Source organism: Chiloscyllium plagiosum, unplaced genomic scaffold (assembly GCF_037043375.1).
Source record: "Chiloscyllium plagiosum isolate Xiang-an unplaced genomic scaffold, Cpla_swu_hap1 HiC_scaffold_21, whole genome shotgun sequence".
Classification (NCBI taxonomy): domain Eukaryota; kingdom Metazoa; phylum Chordata; class Chondrichthyes; order Orectolobiformes; family Hemiscylliidae; genus Chiloscyllium; species Chiloscyllium plagiosum.
Window position 1 is genome coordinate 34341067 of NW_028270159.1, and position 20396 is coordinate 34361462.

At 37.5% G+C, this 20396-nt stretch overlaps 1 protein-coding gene across 7 annotated transcripts in view; it reads left to right on the forward strand.

The window, feature by feature from the left end:
* cacna1ba (calcium voltage-gated channel subunit alpha1 Ba) overlaps nt 1-20396 on the forward strand; it is a 598950-nt gene that overhangs the window by 317610 nt on the left and 260944 nt on the right. For all 7 annotated transcript variants that reach the window (XM_087998499.1, XM_087998494.1, XM_087998493.1 and 4 more), the window contains exon 7: nt 19032-19135. In XM_087998499.1, coding sequence (XP_087854625.1) covers nt 19032-19135 — 104 coding nt within the window. The remainder of the gene's footprint in view (nt 1-19031; nt 19136-20396) is intronic.

The following is a 20396-nucleotide window of genomic DNA, read 5'->3' on the forward strand; positions in this document are numbered from 1 at the left end:
TCTACGAATTCTGTGATTCTATGATTCTTACAATAAAAGCATATCTTCCTTTTTATCTCCCTGTATGGTTTCCTGAGATTGAATGTTGAGAGTCTTTGACACTTTATCTTTTAATAAGTAGCTGACATTATTACATTAACATCAGTTCAGCTACATGCCATGTGGAATAAGCTTGCTTGACACAATAGTGGTCAACATAACATCAGTGGTCTATTCATAATTCTGCAGATTATGGACCATAGAAGCCCTGGATTTTATTCAAGAATTATTTACTGAAGTTTGTGTAAACACTTTGAATTATTTATTCATTCCTCTGATGTTTTCAAGCATAATAGTTTCTTTCATTCTCCATCAATTTAACACTTTTGAAGGCAAGATCAGTGGGAAGCTGGGCAAATATAATTGTGTCTTTGAAGATCCAGCTATATAAAAGACTTTCATTCACATTCACAAATTTGCACAAACACATTTATAATAGTATCTTATTAATGAATTAAACATTTGGATGACAGTTCAAAATTATATTATAATTGATAATGTTATTCCCATCTTAAACTTAGAGGATCAAAACACCTATGACTTTAATATTGCCTTCTGTATTTCAAATGTTCCATATGACATTTTACTTGATACTATACCAGGTAACACCTCATTTGGATTTGAATATGGAATTTGGCTTTATATACAGCAGATTTTATTGGGTAAAGCCTGTTTAATTTTAACAGTACATTTGACACATCATTATGGAGGGATAATTATATGCTACGTTAAGAGAAATCTGGCTATTCTGTTTAAATTTGTTGGCAATATTTCTATACCCAGTACATAATAAGTAACTTTATTTTGTGGTGTGTTTTAATATCTGCCCAAGTGTAATTTGTGCAAGGATTTCAAGATTCCATGAAGCCATTCCAGTATCAGGGGTTTTCAATGTTTGAATCAAAGTAAGGAAAATTGAATATAAATAGTTCATTCATCCCATTTGCTAGATTGTCATTCTTTCATTTAGATTTGCATCAGTGCAGACAATTGACTTATCATTTAGCTTTTTCTCAGTCAGTCTTCATTCCATCATCTTTCAGATTTATGGACATTCAGGCAAAAGGTCCACAAATCCTGCCTACCACTCATTTTCCTATAACAGCAGTTTCACTGGATTCAAGTCTACTCTCATGACTTCAGCTTTGAGTAATGTCTTCTGGTAGCTTTCTGCACAGCACATACCAATAATATTCATGCCTAGTTTCCAAGTTTGGGTTAGAGACCAGATTTCAGCACTGAACAGAAACTGGCCAGCAGTTTGACATATCCAGTTGCTACAGTTTCTCCAGTCTGTGAAAACAAAAGTTAAAAAAGAATGAAGTAACATTGGCATTTAGAGAAAACATGAAAGCATCACTCTTTTCTCAAATGTTCCAGCTCTTTGTCCATGAAAAGGATGCTCTAAAATAAGGATGTTTATTATTTTAAAAAGGAAACGTTGTATTTCTGCTTCAAGAAATATTTTACAACTGATAAAGCTTCCTGCTTTGAGTGTCACTGAGTGCCAGAAGCAGTATCTGATGCTAGCACGCTGTACTACATTGTAAATGAATGAACTCAATCTTTTGGAATTTAAAGAGTGAAGTAGTTAAAGATAAATACAACAAAATAATAACTAATTAGAAGCATAATAATAAAATAATAAATTGCTTTGGAAATCAGGGAGAGAAATTGGTTTAATTCAAAAGATTGAAGAGAAACAAAATTACAGTCCTAATGCATGGGGAAACTAGAGGCTGGTTTCTCCCTTTTGAGCTAGAGTTCTAACTGCAGAAGGCACAACTTGATAACAGCTGCTAAATGATGAAGGTTGGACATAAGTCAGCACCTTTTCAGCGAATGGCATTGAAAATATTTTACAATTATAAGGTGGATAATATTTTTCAGTTTTGAGACAATATCTTTAAACCTGAAAGTAAAACAAAAGGGGGCATGCAACCTGTTAAAAACACCCGACAGCAAGCTTGGGTGGTTTGATCCTTACAGATCAAAGGAGAGTTAGAATGTTTTACTGAGAAGAAGGTTCAAGCTATTTACAGTTACAAAAATTGGTAACAGCCTGTATATTAATTATGGATAGACTGTTGGTCTCCGAAGTCTTCTGATTTCTCCCTTTTGAGCAAGAGTGTGTCTTCTACTCAATGCCAACTATTCTTTTGCTGGATAGGAAGTGATTCATGACTCCCAGTGGGAGTCCACCAGTGCTTGGCTAGAACATGCTGTCAGCGCAATAGCAGGATTGCCACTGTAACACACAGAGGAACGGCTGGGCGTTGAAAAATTCTAAGGAGCTCCAGTGACTAGTCTACATTCTTACACAAGAAGTTCAGTGGTGGCCAGACTTGGGGGAGAGGAGGATGTGCAACAGCCATATTTCTCTCACTTTCTCTCCCTTTCCACATGGAAGCAGGGGAATAGTAATCAGGTGCAATTAAGGAAATCTAGTGCAGGGGCTGGGCTGCAACTCTTCCCCCAATTCCATTTGCATGGAGCAAGTGAGGAAAGAATATCCAGCAGCTGTTCTGATAATGAGGCAGTAGTAAGTCCAAAAACCAGAATTCTTCTTCATGCTTAAGAACAATCCCTACCTATTTTGCAAGGAACTGCAGAGCAGACACCAATTTACTGAAATTAGGGATCAACTGGCTGATCTACCCACACAATTTATTGTAAGGCCTGTTGAAAAACTGATTAACATACTGCTGGATGTTATATTATTCCTATACTCCACACTACAATTAATGTCTACACCATATTCTTGCAAATGTTCTGTTAACACCATATTGCCCTTTATCTTCTTGGCTGCAAAATTCATTCTTGCTAAAAGCAGTAACACATCAGGCATGCAATAAAGCTCATTAGTTGATAACTTTAACGGTTAGTTCTCACAATTTTGCAAATCCGAATTGAGAGGGATTGTTTTGGAAAATAAGTTTGAAATGTCTGGAGTTGTCTAAAGTTACTCAAAACAAAATTATGGATGTGTAATCTATGTAATGAGTATGTATGTGACTGATAACTGACTTTCCAATGGTCCACATCTCTCTGTCTGAGTGAATTTAGAAATCTTGTTTTTTTTATTATGAATCCTGTTTAAGACCAATAACTTTCAAAAATGAAGTTAAACCTGCCTTTTATAACTGAAAGAATAAGACACCAAGATTTAATCTCTTATGTTTATTGTAACAAATGACTAAAAGTAATCTTGACTAAGCATTTTCTTTTTCGGCAAACTATTCTTTAAAGAGCAGAATTGAACATTCTTTCCCCTCCTTATTTTTATCCCAGTCAAAAACTATTTAAGACAGCTCAGTGTCCCTGCTAATTTAATTTTTGACAGCACCGGCTTCCACGTTCCCTGTGCAGCAGTGAATTCTGAAACTGGAAGTTACTGTTACAATCATTGTGCTGTTGCCAATTACCATGCACGGAATCTTGGAGAGGCTACACACGCAACTTTAGATGGATTGTTACAGCTATACTTTACACTGTCCTTTCTGTAGTAATTTGATTTTTCAAGAATTGTAGGGCTTCTATTATTCTATTCTATAAACCATTTGTAATAATCTGTAATGGACTAAAACAAAGCCAGTGATGTCATCTTTTAATTGTTCCATTTTGCATCCTTCCCATGACAATGAAGGAGAGATGATCATTAGCCATCCTTGGGAGTCCAAGCCTCTATCATCTTAGAACTAAATGGTAACTTTGAGCACAACTGTATACAACTTGATACAACTTGAATGCTTTCTTGGACTTTGGAGACCAACAGTCTATCCATAATTAACATACAGGCTGTTACCAATTTTTGTAACTGTAAATAGCTTGAACCTTCTTCTCAGTAAAACATTCTAACTCTCCTTTGATCTGTAAGGATCAAACCACCCAAGCTTGCTGTCGGGTGTTTTTAACAGGTTGCATGCCCCCTTTTGTTTTACTTTCAGGTTTAAAGATACTGTCTCAAAACTGAAAAATATTATCCACCTTATAATTGTAAAATATTTTCAATGCCATTCGCTGAAAAGGTGCTGACTTATGTCCAACCTTCATCATTTAGCAGCTGTTATCAAGTTGTGCCTTCTGCATGCCGTGTTGAATTATAAATATGAATTAATCTTGACACAGTCAGTGCTGAAGATTTAACAGCGATGCAAACACTATTTGTGACACATAATCACTTTTATTGTTTATAATAAGACAATATCATTTTCTACTGCATTGCACTAACCTCTTAATTTCAGGTTTCGCTATTTTGAGTTGCAAAAGACAAAACAAGTAATATATATGAAATGCATTTTAATAATTGCCTTTTATTGTATGAATGAAAACTATTATTCAGGGTTACGTGTGATGTGACATAATACTGCACAGGTAAATTTCTCTCCAGCAGTTAGTTATCACTGTGCAAACACACAAAGGCAAGGTCTGGCTTATAAAATGAAAAGATTACAGCTTTCTCATTATGATCATCTACGTCAATGTCATCCAGTAGAAAATTAGCTGATGGCGGGTAATATAAATCAATTTTAGAAACTGTATTGTAGTTTTGTGTGAAGTTTGTTAACCTTTTTTCAATGCAGTTCCTCTAACTGAGTGTTCTTAGTGGAGGATTAATAACATTTTTCAGCCATGTTAGCCATGATATTGTGGCATGTCAAAAAGCCTTTGGCTTACATATGTAGTAACTCTGGTTTTAAATATCTAATGGGTACTGGGTATGGTATCTGACATACACATAAATTGTGATGCTGTAACTGATCATGTGACTCTGTCATCAGCAAGAGAGAAGAAACAAGTTCAGATTGAGCATGTGAAGAGCATGATCTTAGACGTTACACGAGAGAGTTGTATTTGATAACGCACCATGTATAAATATTTTAAAGAAGTGTTACAGTACTCAAGGAGTTAAAGAGGATTACTGTGTGATATGGAGCAAGCAGACTCAGGGTCAGTGTACGCACAGACACACATTGTCTGAGCTACTGCAGACTAGTATCTCAATGTATAAGTAGCAGTATTGGCTTAAACACACAATAAAGCATATTGGCAGCTGTGGAAAAGCCTACAGAGCCAGGATCAGAAACAAAAACAGAGTTCAAGAGGCACAGCTGAAAAGAGAATACTCGGAATGAGGAATGGGACTTGGGAAGACTTCAAAGGCACAGCTGAGTGAAAAGTGGGAAGACTCTGATGGCAGTCCAAGACCTCTGAAGATGTTGTGAATAAAGCTGGAAAAGTAGAAGATTTCAAACAATGGCAAAAGGCCTGAAAGGACTTTGATTATAGGGACTACACAGTTGAACAATGCTGAAGGGAAATGTGAAACTTAGCCTTAAATCAGCAATACTCTGGCAGGCAAATCTGAACAAATTCATGAAGGAAAATCCCAAATTCTGTTCCAGGTTAGCCAGCCCAAAAGGACATTAATGAGCAGATGGGATTTTCCAACGATCAACAATGTTTTTGTGGTCATCGTTAGACTCTTAATTCCAGATTTTTATTGAATTTGAATTCCACCATCAGACATAGCAGGATTCAAACCCATGTCCTCAGAACATTTACTGGTCTCTGGATTAACAGTCCAGTGAAAATACCACTAGGCCATTGCCTTCCTCGTGGCCTTTATAAAAATCCCCAAACTGACAATATAATTTATCCAAACAACAGTTAGTCCTGAGGTTTTATTACAATAAGACCATGAGAAGTAGGAACAGGAGTAGGCCATTTAGCCCCTTGAGCCTTTTCCCCCAATTAATCAGTTCATAGCTGATTGGACATTCTTCAAGTTCACTTTACTGCCATTTCCCTTGACTTCCTTACTAATCCATCTATCTCAACCTTAAATATGCACAAGGACACTGCCCCCATAGCTCTCTGTGGCAAGGAGTTCCAAAGATTCACAACCTTATGCGAGAAGAAATTCATTCTCATCTCAGTCTTAAATTGACTCAGCTTTATTCAGAAACTATGGTCTTCTACTCTCCCATGAGGGGAAACATCATTGGAAAAATTCTAATGAGTAGAATCTCAACCGGTTTAACCTTTGCTCATAAGACAATCTCTCCATACCAGGAATCATATTTTCAGATGAAGGACTCCTGAACTGTAGTACATTCACTTATTATACAATTTAGATAGTATTGCTTCAAGTATCTACCATTTAGGATCTCCTCTGCACTAAAGACTTTGGTGGTGACGGCTGGCAAGCCTAGATCCACAATTAAAAATCTTCTGTCTTACTTTACTCTCGGCAGCTGAATTTCCCAAAGGTGTCCTTAACACCAGCTATTAAAACACTTATTGAACAGAGGCCTGTATCTCAATTTAAGCAGCTACTTTAGATTGTTGAAAAATGATCCACCCTAATTAAAAGGCAGTTTTTTTTTCAGATGGTCTTTGGAGAACAGGACTTGATCCCCAACATTGGATCTAGTTGTGTACCACATGATGCCTATTAAGTAGGTCAATGAGGTACAGTTTCTATTCCTTGGCAACTTACCTCCCCTCAGTCTTCCTCCAGTGAAAGTTGTTCCTCACCTATGAGATAGTCTTCCTACCTTAACACATTAACCCCAAATAAGTTTGTTTTAAGTTTATTTCATGGGCTGTCATTGGCTTGGCCAGCATTCATTCCTCATTCCCATTTGTCCTTGAGAAAATGGTGTGGAGTTGCCATCTTTAACAGCAGCAGTCCACATACTGTAGGATTACCCACAATATTGTGAGGAAGGGAGTTCCAGGATGTTGACTGAGTGACAGTGAAGGAACAGTGATATAGTCCACGTCATGATGGTATGTGGCTCGAAGGTTTCAATCTGCATCTGCCCTTCTAGTTCACAGAAGGTGCTGTCAAAAGAGCTTTAGTAAACTTATGAGTTTTTTACTGAAGCTTTTTCTCTCCCTAATATTTCAATGCCTTTTTCAAAGTAGAGTGGTAAATCCGAGTTCTAAAATCTTGTTCTGAAAGTTATTGGCTTTTGACTTTAAAAAAGATTTAAACATTTTGCAATGTAAGTAACTAAATAATGTATTGTCTGCTGGGGTTATATTTACAGCAGTCCTGAAGTAACCCTTTTAGGATCAATACATGAAGGACTGAAGCTTCATTTTTAAAATATTACACAAAATAAGCAGCGATATTGGTGAATTTTTTTTTATATTCACACATGGGATGTGAGTATCTCTGACTAGGCCAATATTTATTGCCCATCCCTAATTGCCCAGAGAACAGTTAAGAGTCAACCACGTTACAGTGGATCTGGAGTCATATTTTGATTAGACCAGGTATAGATGACAGATTTCCTTCCCTAAAAGGGCATTAGTGAACCAGATGGTTTCTTTTCTGACAATCGACAATGATTTCATGGGCATCATTATATCTTAATCCCAGACTGTTTATTGACTTCAAATTGCACCATCTGCCACAGTGGGATTTGAACCTGGGTCCCCTGCATATTAGCTGAGTTTCTGGATTAATAGTCTAGCAATGATACTACTAGGGCATCGCCTCTCCCAAATATGTATTTTTCTGCTTCCTTTAGTTTGAAAACTTATCAGCATTCATATAAAAGGCATTAGTGTAGCAGTATCTCACTAACTGCAATTGTAAGCAAACATATTGTGGAGTATAATTAATTGCAAGGTGAAAAGGCAGGTTAAGCAGTTCTATGTGTGACTGAATATGTTTAAGCTTTCTACCTGAATGACAAGCTTTCAAAACTGGCGAGTTGTTTACATCTCTCTTGAGCAGGAGTACCACACAACAGTTGAAACGACTGGAGGAAATAAACAAATTACTCAGAACAATGTTTTCAAAAAGAGCTGAGCAGCGCCAATTACTGACAAAATCTTCAGCAGAGCTGGAACAATGCTGGGCTTAACTTGAAATCGACAAAAAACTTTCCAGTTAATATATTGTGTCAACACACTGTTTGAAATGATAAAGCAATGGTAGTTTCACAGGAATAGAGATAAGCATGGCTTTGAATTGGCCAGCCCTTAAAGTTCAGATCACTTCCCTAGTGGATTACACACTAATGAATGAATTTACCACGAAGAAGGGAGAGATTCATATCACAGGCACTTTTTATGATTCTGTGGATGATTTGAAGTTTTAGTAAGTGTGGGTGAGGCAAGTGTCTTGTTTTTGTTTTGAAATATGTACCAGTATTTATATGGAGGAATTCCAATATTCAAACAGACCTTTAAAACTGTGTGCGTGGGTGGCAGTAGCAGGACTGTTATCATTTTGTTAAGGATTAGCATGTTTGAACATATGAAGTTGCCCTTTAATGTACCCAAATCTCAATATTTGATTTTGCTGGGCTTGGTCTTGACAGTTCCTGAGGAGCTTGTTGCCACAGAAAATACAACTTGAAGGAATTTAATCATCAAGAACTCAACCTGATTTAATTTTAAGTATATGTCAGATCTTCAGCAAAGTGGATAATGGTTGTCAGATAGCAGTATAGTGGTGATTGGATTTTTCAGATGCATTTTTCAAACATTAATTGGCAAATTATATTGGATCAATATATGTTTGGCATCTTTTAGTGCCAGCTTGAGGCACAAAAAGCATAATGTCCAAACTTGAGTATATTGTTGACCCTAATGGGTCATTTGCCCTGTATCAGATGTTGAAAACAAGATTAGATTAGGGGGAATTTAAGCTTGCATTTTTTGACATGACCCTTATTCATGCTGTCAGTTTATAGAGGTCTTAATATCATTCTTACAGCAGTGCAAAAAACATTAACAGCAAAGGTTTAATTATATCCGTCTACAATTCCAAACTGTAATCAGCACTTTAAAGGACAACACTTTAGGAGAGAAGTGATCATTTCACTGGACTCGGAATTCAGAGGTGTAGGATGACGCTCTGGGGACAGGAATTTAATGAATAAATTCAAGCCTGGGATTGAAAACTAGTTTCAGTGATTGTGACCATGACCACCTTGTCCACAAATGCCCTTAAGGGAAGGATTAAATCTGCCATCCTTACCAAGTCTGGCTGGCATGTGACTCCATAACCATAGCAATGTGACTGACTTAATTGCCCCTTGAACTGGCCTAGCAAGCCACTTGTTCAATTCAGGACAGGCAACAAAATCCCATGAAAGAAAATGAATAATTTAATTTGAATAGGTTGACATATAGGTGTTTGGGAAAATTAAACTTGTTGATAAAGAAATAAAAGAAAGCCTTACTTGGAACTACATGCATTCTTGCAGAAAATTGGTGATTTTGCTCAAAATGGGGTATGGAGTAATGTCTGAATTTATTGTCTTGTTACCTCTGTATTTTTCTTGTTAGTTGTTTCATTAATATTTTGATTCCCGCACTAATTGAGGTCATCATAAAGACCCTGCCTTCTCAACCTTGACTAGATGTGGTGACCCTCAGGCTAAACATCACACCAGTCATCTTTCTTTAATGAGGAAGCAGTCCAATCATTCTCTGGGATTACAGATCGTTCTGTATACAGCGAATTCGCGTTGACGAAACATCGGTTAACGCGATTGCCAAGGTGGGGACACTGTTTCGACAGCACAAACTTTTAAAACGTGTGTTGACTGTAACACAATTACAGTGACAACACTTTAAGCACTGTTGCTAAAACATGATGTTTCTACAATGCGGGATTGCACAAGAACACAACCATTTCACGATAAAGGAACCGATGGTATAGCGACTTTCAGCCCAGCTAATCTATGATTATCTTGGTGCTCCTCCCCAGTCTCCACCCTCTCTGATTAACCCTTTGCATTCTGCCCCCAAATAACTGTGTTCCCTTCTCCCTCATTTAAGTATTAAACAAGTTAGAGAGAAAACGAGGGTGAGTCACTCCTATGTTTGGTATTACTGTTGTTATAGAAGTAAAGTGGCAAGGAAAAGTATTTACAATGACAATCTATTCTAGTGATTGAGTTTTTAAGCAAATATGTTGTCTTTAATAGGCAATATTTCAAGCACCAATTCACTCTATGGTCTTTTTACAGGCAAGTACACAGCTAGTAAATGGACTGATGTGGTCATGAATATTTTTATGGTAATAAACTATCTCAGATTAATCAGTTATTCCATATGATAAACCTGTCAGTTCCAATTCTATGTTTTTTATTAACATTTCCTTTCCTGAACTTTAACTGAAGTCATATTTTATTTTATTGCCTATTTATTCATAGATAAGCAATTTGCTTATCTAATAGTTTGTTTCTACATATAACTCATGAATTAAATTGGGTGTAAACTAAGAAACAGTAACAGCACAAGGAAACTCTGTAAAGAGAAAATCTTATTTAGATTTAATTTTCATGTTTTTTTTTTATTGCAACAAAAACAAAAATATAAACTATTACCAGATGCGTAATTGATAAATGTCACACTTGATTTCCTAAACTGTTGTTTTTGAGTTTCGATTTCCTTTTTATTAATTAATTTAATTAAAATAGGTTAGCAATTTGTCCTCTGTTCAATTAAATTGAAGAGTTGGTCTACTAATATCACAACAATATTAATATTGTTTCTTTATACAACTGTCATCTTATTTTGAGCAAATGGTTCCTTTTTCACCAAAATTAGGATATAGAAGAATATCAATTAGAAAGAACTGTTAGCACTGATGCCTCACAGTGCCTGACACCCAGGTTCAATTCCCGCCTCAGGTGACTGACTGTGTGGAGTTTGCATGTTCCCCCCGTGTCAGCGTGGGTTTCCTCCGGGTTCTCCGGTTTCCTCCCACATTCCAAAGATATGCAGGTCAGGTGAATTGGCCATGCTAAATTGCCCGTAGTGTGAGGTAAGGGGTAAATGTAGGGGTATGGGTGGGTTGCGCTTCGGCGGGTCGGTGTGAACTTGTTGGGCCGAAGGGCCTGTTTCCACGCTGCAATCTAATCTAAAAAATCTAATGACAACAAAGCATCCTGAGGCAATTGCAGCCAATGAAACTCTCACAAACAGTAATGTGTTTGTGACCAGACAACCTGTTTTTGTGATGTATTTTAAGGGAAAAAATATTGGTCAAGACATTGGAGGATAACTTCCCTTGTTCTTCTTAAAATAGTGCCATGCGATCTTCTATCTGAGAGAGCAGACAGGGCCTTGATTTAACAGAGTTGTCTACCCTTTTTTGCAAGGGGGCCATATTTGAATTTTTCTCTCACTTGATGAGATTTGGTGCCAAAATTTCAGAGAGATAAGTTTTGGCACAACAGTAAGCATGAACTTCAGAAAAAAAAATCTAAGGTAATAGTTCAATAATTTAAATACATGAATAATTAATAAAATTGTTCATTTCAAAAAGTGCTAAGTAGGATGAAAGATATGATGACATTCATATTGATATCATATTTGGGGTTTGGATTCCAAAATAGAGGTAGCTGGGTGTTGGTTTCTTCTGTGAAGGATTTTAATTTTAAAAAAAGGTGAGAGAGTCCTTCCAGGACAGAGATCTCAATGCAGCATTTGCCAGAAAATGACAATTAGAACATCAAACAATACAGCGCCTTCGACCCTTGATGTTGGACGGACCTGTGAACTAATCTCAGCTCATCCTCCTACATTATCCCATCATCATCCATGTGCTTATCCAAGGATTGCTTAAATGCCACTAATGTGGCTGAGTTATTGACATTGACAGGCAGGGCATTCCATGCCCTTACCACTCTCTAAGTAAAGAACCTGCCTCTGACATCAGTCTTAAATCTATCACCCCTCAATTTATAGCAATATCTCCATGTACAAGCTGACATCATCATCATCATTTTTCACTGTCTACCCTCTCTAATACGGAACATATTGTTCATGCAAAGATGTTTATATTGCTGGATTTATGACAGGTAGTTCAGAAGAATTTTAGGTTGAGCAAATTTTATTTTGAATTCATATCAGAAAACAATAGAGTTGAGTTCAGCAGCAAGTTTAGTTTCTCTCCTACAATGAGTTCAGTGCAGTTTGGGGAACCAATTGCCTCAGCAGAGGGTTTGGTTTATGAAGCTTCCAAACAAGGAGTGTTTGGTTCGAAATCTGTAAGTTATCAGAACTGAGAACATTCAGGCTCTTCGATTTGAGAAAAATTCATGCCGACAAACTTGGAAAAGACTCATCATCCTGCCTCACTAGTCCATTGCAAAGAAACTATAGGGATCCGTTAAATGGAAACTTGAAGAAGTTTAGATAGGTGTGTACTTTAATTCAAAATGAGTTTCTATAGTAGGATAGTGAAGATGCTGCTTTGGGGTTCTGTAGTGTCAGGGAAAAGATTGAAACATTGTTTTGCTGTGTGAATGAGGATCATTCTTGTTTTTTATATTTACATAGCTTTGCTAATTTTTATTCTTCTTTTGTAGAATAAACTTCTGTTATTAAAGAAAATCTGGATCCTTATGCAAATATATTTTGACTAACTAAACAAATAAAAAACAAGCTAGGTTTAATTCTGGAATCAGATTTATCCAGTAGTACCATCAGCTGGAGTCATCACATAAGCTGCAGCACTAACCAATGAAACCCTGTTTGGTTAAGAAGCAAAGTTTGCTAGAAATAGAAATTGCCCCAATCTTGATTTCTAAGGAAGGGAATTAGACCAGGGCCAAGGTAAGGAGTTGGATTTAACTAACATTAATCTTGGTTCACTTCTGAGCTGGCCTTGGCAGAGTTTGTATCAAAGTAGGGTTCTGAAGCAGACTGTCTGTCAATCTGGAACGTCATACTCTCTGGGAGGTGTTTCTTATGTGGGAGTGTCTGTGAGTGAGCTGTATCTGTGTGTGTGTGAGTGAAATGTGTTTGTGTGTGAGTGTGATGTGTGTGTGAGTACGTGAGGCGTGTCTGTGAAAAATGAAATGTGCTTGTATATGAGAGGTGTGTTTGTGTATGTGAGGTGTGTGAGAATGAGGTGTGCATTAGTGTGTTTGTATGAGTGAGATTTGTTTGTGTGTGAGATAGTAAGCTCTGTCTGTGTGTGTGAGAGAGAGAGAATGAGGTGTGTTTGTGTGCCTGCGTGAGGTGAGTTCCTGTGTATGTCTCACACATGCAGTCTACTCTTCACCACAATCCACATTCCACCCACTCACATGGGCCTCCCTCAGTTCTGCCTCCCAGGTCTTTCTTCACACTCATACTGTCTGTCCTGTCCCATGTTTCTCCACACTTACACGGATCTCTCTCTGGCTTACTGCAGTACTCTCAAAACTGATCACTGATGTCTGCCACTTAACATCCCAACATATGCTGCTTATCCAGTCACAAGCTACATCATCCCCATATTTGCTGCTGTTCCGTTCACTGGTAAGTTGATCAGCAACAAATACAGATGAGAAAACATCTGTGACTGAATGAGCAACTTGATGAAGGTGGACTTCCTCCCGGATGGGGGAAGAATTCCAGCCTCAATCTGACTGAACAGCAAGATCTTACTGAGCAGGTTCATAGTTCCTTGAAAGTGGACTCATTTAATGAGCTTGCCTTAATTGGTCAATGCATTGAGTAGAGGAGTTGGGGGGTCATGTTGTGGCTTTACAGAACATTGGTTAGGCCACTGTTGGAATATTGTGTGCAATTCTGGCCTCCCTGCTATAGGAAAGATGTTGTTGAACTTGAAAGGGCTCAGAAAAGATTTACAAGGATGTTGCCAAGATTAGAGGGTTTGAGCTGCAGGGAGAGATTGAGTACTTTGGGGCTATTTTCCCTAGTCAGAGGCTGAGAAGTGACTTTATAGAAGCTTATAAAATCATGAGAGGCATGGGTAGGGTAAATAGCCAAGGTCTTTTCCCAGGGTAGGGCAGCCTAAAACAAGAGGGCTTAAATTTAAGGTGAACGGGGAAAGATTTAAAAGGGATCTGAGGGGAAACTTTTTCACACAGCGTGTGATGCCTGTATGGAATGAGTTGCCACAGGAAGTGGTGGAGGTTGATACAATTACAATATTTAAAAGGCATCTGGATGGGTATATGAATAGAAAGGCTTTCGAGGGATATGGGCCAAATGCTGGCAAATGGGATGAGATTTATTTAGGATATCTGGTCAGCATGGATGAGTTGGACCGAAGGGTTTGTTTCTGAGCTTTACATCACTCTAAATGATGCCATGATTGGGCAAGCCAGCCAAATAAGGGGTTGGTTCTTTTCTTACTTGGATGCTGGAGTATGGCTGATGTGTGGGAAGCCCACTCCCAATGGGCTTCAATTCAGCTCAATTATGTTAAACTAAGCTCGTAGGGAAAGAGGCTGTGGATCGCTGGTTGGTTGACATCCAGGACTGTGTCAGTATGTTCTGAATACAGTTAATGATGCTGCGACATATGGGGTTATACATCTTTGCCTGGTTTGAGCCATGTTCTGGCTTATCGCCTTTCATTTGTGCAAAATGACAAATTATGGATCGGATATTTCTCACTTAGCAAATTGAAGCTGTGGGGCGTGAAAACATTCTAACAACGGCTGGAGCTCAGCAGTTAGCATTATAAGCAAGCACAGCATGGCTGGTTTGTCTGTGATACACTAACGGTGTTAAGCAACCTCAGACAATGGGTGGAAAAAATTATGCTAATCCTGATGCATTTCTGTTGGTGCCGATAGAGTATTAGTCTCACAGTACATACACAGTTTAGAACAGAGAAACATAATGGCAAATTGATAGAACTGTTCAAAATGATGGTAAGAGCAAATAAGAAATGGGCAATAACCAGAGGGAGCACATTTGGCAAAATAGGAAGAGTGTAATGAGAATGCGTTTTCTGGGAAAGGTGGACACAAATCTGTTAGTCATTTTAAAAAGCTTGCACAGAGTCAGTGGGCTGAATAGCCTCTATCCGAACTGTATCATTGTATGAAGGAGGCTGTGCAGGAAACTAAATTCTATAAGCTTGAAAGAAAAAGCAGTTTGATTGATATCAAAGACATCAGGGTCATTTTCCTCATGCTACAGCACTTCATAACCTGCTTAATGAAAAAAGATCGGTCTGTGTGAGATGAGTGGGACACACTTGACAATTGATTGGCATAACAACTTGAGAATCCTAATTCTAGCTGAAGGGTGAGATGATGGATGTGAGACATGCTACAATTTGAAGATACAAGCCCTTTGAATAGAGATAGTGTCAGTAAAACTTTCGAATTCAAAATCTGCATGTCCAGCAAACATATTCTAAAATTGCTGCAATATCTAATAAAGCAGACAATCCTGGATATTGACAAGGTAAGGCTTGCTTGGAATACAATGTCAGTCAAATTACTACGTTCTTATTAGTGCAGGAAAACAGTCTACCAGTTAAGGTAACTATCAAAATGCAGCAAATCCTCTTGCGTGTGACCTTATTATATCACACAGACTTTCAGCCGATATAGAATTACATTGATTAAAAGGAACAACTGACTCCACTCTGAACTCCAGGGAATAATAATTGCACAAGCTTCTGATGCTTCATCAATACAAAACAAAAATTTGTTAAAATCCTCAAAAAATGTGTGGAGCCGTAATTCCCTCAGCTCCATTGTAACAAGTTAAAGATGAGAATCTACTTCTTTAGAAGACACTATAAAAAGTTCAAACAATGAGGAGGTCATTTTGACTTTTGACAGATGATATTGGAGCAGCTGGCTATTAAACATCTCTCTCAAATTTGATTTCTATTGATGTTAATTGAAAACAAAATCTCGAGAGATGTGGAACACGTAACTGATTTGCTTTCATCCTTTTTACACAATCCTCCAAACTCGGAGCTGCATCCAAAGTATCTACAATTTAAAGACATCCTCTGCACAATAATTGAAAAGTCATTAAGTAGCCTGGGGTGGTGACAGGTACAAGAACTAAATTAAGTTAGACTAATCTGGTCCTCATTCTCTTCTGAGGAAGAGTCACATCACACGTAAAATGTTAACCCTGTTTCTTGCTCCAGAGATGCTGCCAGATCAGCTGCATTTCTCCAATATTTTCTGTTTTTAGTTTTGGTTCTCATCCTCTTTAGAACTAGGATGTTTGTATAGCTGTGGGAGGCCTGCAACAGTAAAAGCTTCCAGTGGGGAATGCGGGTGTTTTTATTACCCATTGTGTTTATCCAGGCTATTAGTTTAACAGCCAGGCAATTGAAAAGAAATTATCATTCATACTAGAGACGTAGAGATGTACAGCATGGAAACGACTTTTCGATCCACCTTCTCAATGCTGACCGGATATCTGCTTCCATTTGTCACCATTTGGCCCATATCTCTCTTAACCCCTACCTATTCGTATACCCATCTAGATGTCTTTTGAATGTTGTAATTGTATCAACTGCTATCAATTCCTCTGGCAGCTCATTCCATACATGAACCAACCTCTGCATGAAAAAGTTACCCCTTAGATTCCTTTTAAATCTTTCTCCTCTCACCTTAAACCTATGCCCTTTAGTTTTGGACTCCTCGACCTGGAAGTAGACCTTGGTTTTTCACCCAGCCCTAGCCTATTCAGCCTCCACCTATAGCTCACACCCAGAAACATCCTTGTAAGCACCCTTTCAAGTTTCACTACATTCTTCCTAAAGCAGGGAGACCAGAATTGAATGCAGTATTCCAAGAGTGACCTAAACAATGTCCTGTAAAACCACAACATGATGTCCCAACTCAATGTGCTGAGTTAAAAAAGGCAAGTGTACCGAGCACCTTTTTTGTCATCTTTTCTACTTGCAACTCCACTTTCAAGGAAGTATGCACCTGCACCCCTAGGTCCCTTTGTTTGGCAACACACTCCAGGCACTACGATTAACTGTATAAGCCTTGCTCTGATTTGCCTTATCAAAATGCAACACATCTCATTTATCCACATTAAACACCTTCTGCCACTGCTTGGCCCATTGGCCCAATTATCAAAGTCCTGATGTACTCTGAGGTAACCTTCTTCATTGTCCACTGTACCATTCGATGGAACCTATAGATATTAAGGATATTTTTAGCTGACTTATCTATTTGACTTTTTTGGGATGCTATTTTAAAATTATCCTAGTCATTTTAGTTGGTTGTTTGCAGAAATTGTGAGTATATGTCAAATCATGAATTTCAACTAACTGCATCACAACATTGTGCATGCAATGTTCAGTGAACTACTCAAGCAAATTCATGTTTCTTTGCAAGTTGGTTCTGCAGGCCAATAGGAAATGTAGGCATGAAAGCAATATGTTAAACCTTGCAAAGTGTTAAGTAAATGAATTAATGACATGATATGCATGGTTGCATTTTTTAAATTAGTCATGGTACCAATTAACAATTTTTGGCTTCAGATGTGTTTCATCCAAGAGCGTTCTATATATTGAATAATCCGCAGCATCAATCAACAAAGACAATGAATCATCTTTACCAATATCAAAAATTGATTTCTCATTAACATATTTCCAGCTCTGCAACCAATTCTAGGTTGTTGGCATAATACTTTGTAGTAACATAGTACAGTTCAGTTACTGGAAAGTTTCAAACTAAAACTGCATAATTTGTAATTTGATTACAACAAATTGCATGTTGTAATTTTGATTTTTTAAAAAGTATTTGCCATTGGGAATTGTTTAATCCCATAAAAATGATTAATTCTGGAAGATGTTTTGCCACAAATCATCACATCAAAACAGAAGGTTTGAACATATAAATTATTTCAAATAGCTGCAGCTTTGGAAAATTTCTACAGATGAATGAATTACTACATAACAGTTTAGTATTAACTGCATAGATTTGCTGCTATTTAACTTATCATAAAGCTCATAAAAATCACAGCTACTCGATGTTGTGATTGTAACATCCTTCATTGGTTTTGCTTTTTTATGTAATAATAACATAATTGCATGAGCTGATTTGGAAGACTAAACATAAAGGTGTGAGAGAAATTGAAGCAATATCATTGTATAGAGGTTCATTACTCATGGTCTTCAATAGCTGTAAAATTCTGAATGAATTTGATCCAACAGTTTTATTATGACCATTATTCTCCACACCAACACCAAGTGCACATTATAGTTCAGATATCAGTAGTTAGTACCCTTTATGGAATTATTTGATTTATACATTAGTTGTAATATAATTGGGATATGTATTAAGCTGCAGTGTAAAACTGAAGAGCTGTTAAGAGAGTATTAGTTTAATATGGTGGTGTATGACATCTTGCGGTAGTTTCAAAGATATTTTATATTCTCCTGTAATAATTGAGATACTCTCTAGTATCCTCAGATTTGGATTCCTCCATAGCTTGCTTTATCTTCAATGTTATTAGCAGAGTCTTTAACTTGCCTTCAGTTTAATTCATACATTATTACATAATTGTTTTTGCATGAACATTAAACATCAGTCAACACCACAGCAGTGCAACCAACTCATTGAAAATATAACTGGATGTTAGATCAGGGGAGTTGACTGCATTTATACCAGCCACTGTTTAGATCAGATTCCTGGGTGTTGACATCTGTGAGTTTTCTCCCTGTATTGACAGGACTAAACCTAGCTCCTTTATTTAGGTTGTAAAATTAAAAATGAGTTAAAGATCGGGCCTATAAATTCTCCTATTGAGGTAAAGGAGCCAAGAGTAACAGTGCAGGTAATCAGCCACCTCTGATGGATCTATTTTTATGGAAGCAAAGTCATCTGTAATGTCATTGTACTGGGCCATAAGTGTCAACTGTATGGAACCTTCTTTATGAGCATTCAACAAAAGTAGCAATGTTAGGATGATAGAACATTGAATTAGACAGATAAAAGGCCTTTTATTCTACCACTGGAAGAAATGACAATGCTTTCAGATATTGTTAAGTACATACGTTGCATTTAAAATGTGCAGTAATTGAAAAGGATTGAAAAGCAAGTTATATACGATTGACACTAACAAACTTTGAATTTTTTTGCATAGATTAAGTTGTTTTTAAGATTGCATTTGTCTTATTCAGTTCTATTCCATTTTGTAGCTAAGATCAGCTGACTGTATATATGTGTTTGCCAATTCTCCCATTTCATGAGAGTTCTGTTTTATTTATTTGACAGGCAAATGATGCCTCAGGGAATGTCTGGAACTGGCTGTATTTCATCCCGCTGATCATCATTGGATCTTTCTTCATGCTCAACCTTGTTTTGGGTGTTTTGTCAGGGTAAGTGAATGGAAATTTCTAAACTGCCAAATTGAATATCTTGGAGCACAGCTGAAACGGGGATGTGACAGGAGCCTTTTGATGGCAGAATGATCATTTGCTAAGTAAGAATCAATTTTCCTTTGATCCACCACTTGTCAGCAATGCCTTCACTGAGAAAGGTGATGCTGCAGCACATCAACTGTGATCAATCTTATCAGGGACGTTATACTGATGAAATGGCATTTGGATGGAAACCTGCTTTCTCAGGTGTCAAACTGTCGGAAATGTTATTAGAATTGAAGGTATTTGCATTAAAAAGTGCATGCTATTATTGCAAAGCTCTGCCATTTTCAGAGCAATTTGCACCATTGCAATTAAGCACTCAGCTTCCTGGACATATTTAGAGACTTCCAAACTCAAACAGTTCAAAAGTACCTTAAAAAAAAATGAAAGAACTGCAGATGTTGGAGATCAGAAACAAAACAGAGATTGCTGGAAAAACTCAGCAGTTCTGGCAGCATCTGTGGAGAGAGAGCAGAGTTATGTTTCAGGTCCAGTGACCCTTCTTCAGAACTGTTCTGAAAATGTATTACTGAACTTGAAACATTAACCCAGCTTTCTCTCCACAGATGCTGCTGAGTATTTCCAGCAATCTCTGTTTTCGTTGTTGAAATCATCTCATCTTAGTTGTTTTTCTCAGAAGGATTGTTTTTATTTTGGAAGGGGTAAAACTGGTTAGGGGCCCAGACATTGCTAAAGTTAAAAAGAGTTGATGAATAATCAGGAAGTGGTTATTAAGGCATATTAACCATGGCTCTTAAAAACCTGAAGGTTGTACAAAGAAGAAAAACTAGACAGGGTAAAAGCAGGAAGGATGTTCCCAGTGACTGAGGAGTCCAAAACCAAGGGTTGCAATCTAAGGATATGGACTCAGCCATTTAGAGTCAAACAGCCATACAGTATAGCAGAAGTCCATCAGCCCATCGATTCTGTATTGATCTATTTACACTCATCCCGTTTTATCAGCTCTTGGTCCATAGCCTTGAATGTCGTGACATTTTAAGGGCTCATCCATGTAATTTTTAAAGGCTTTGAGGTTCCCAAGCAGTGCAATCCAGACTCTTACTCCCTTCTGGGTGAAAATACTTCTCCCTAAATCCCCTCTAAGCCTCCTGCCTTTCACCTTAAAATTAAGCGCCCATGTTATAGATCGTTCTTTTTAAAGGAGCAGCCTTTTCCTATCCACTCTGTTCATGCCCCTCATAATGATGTATGTCTC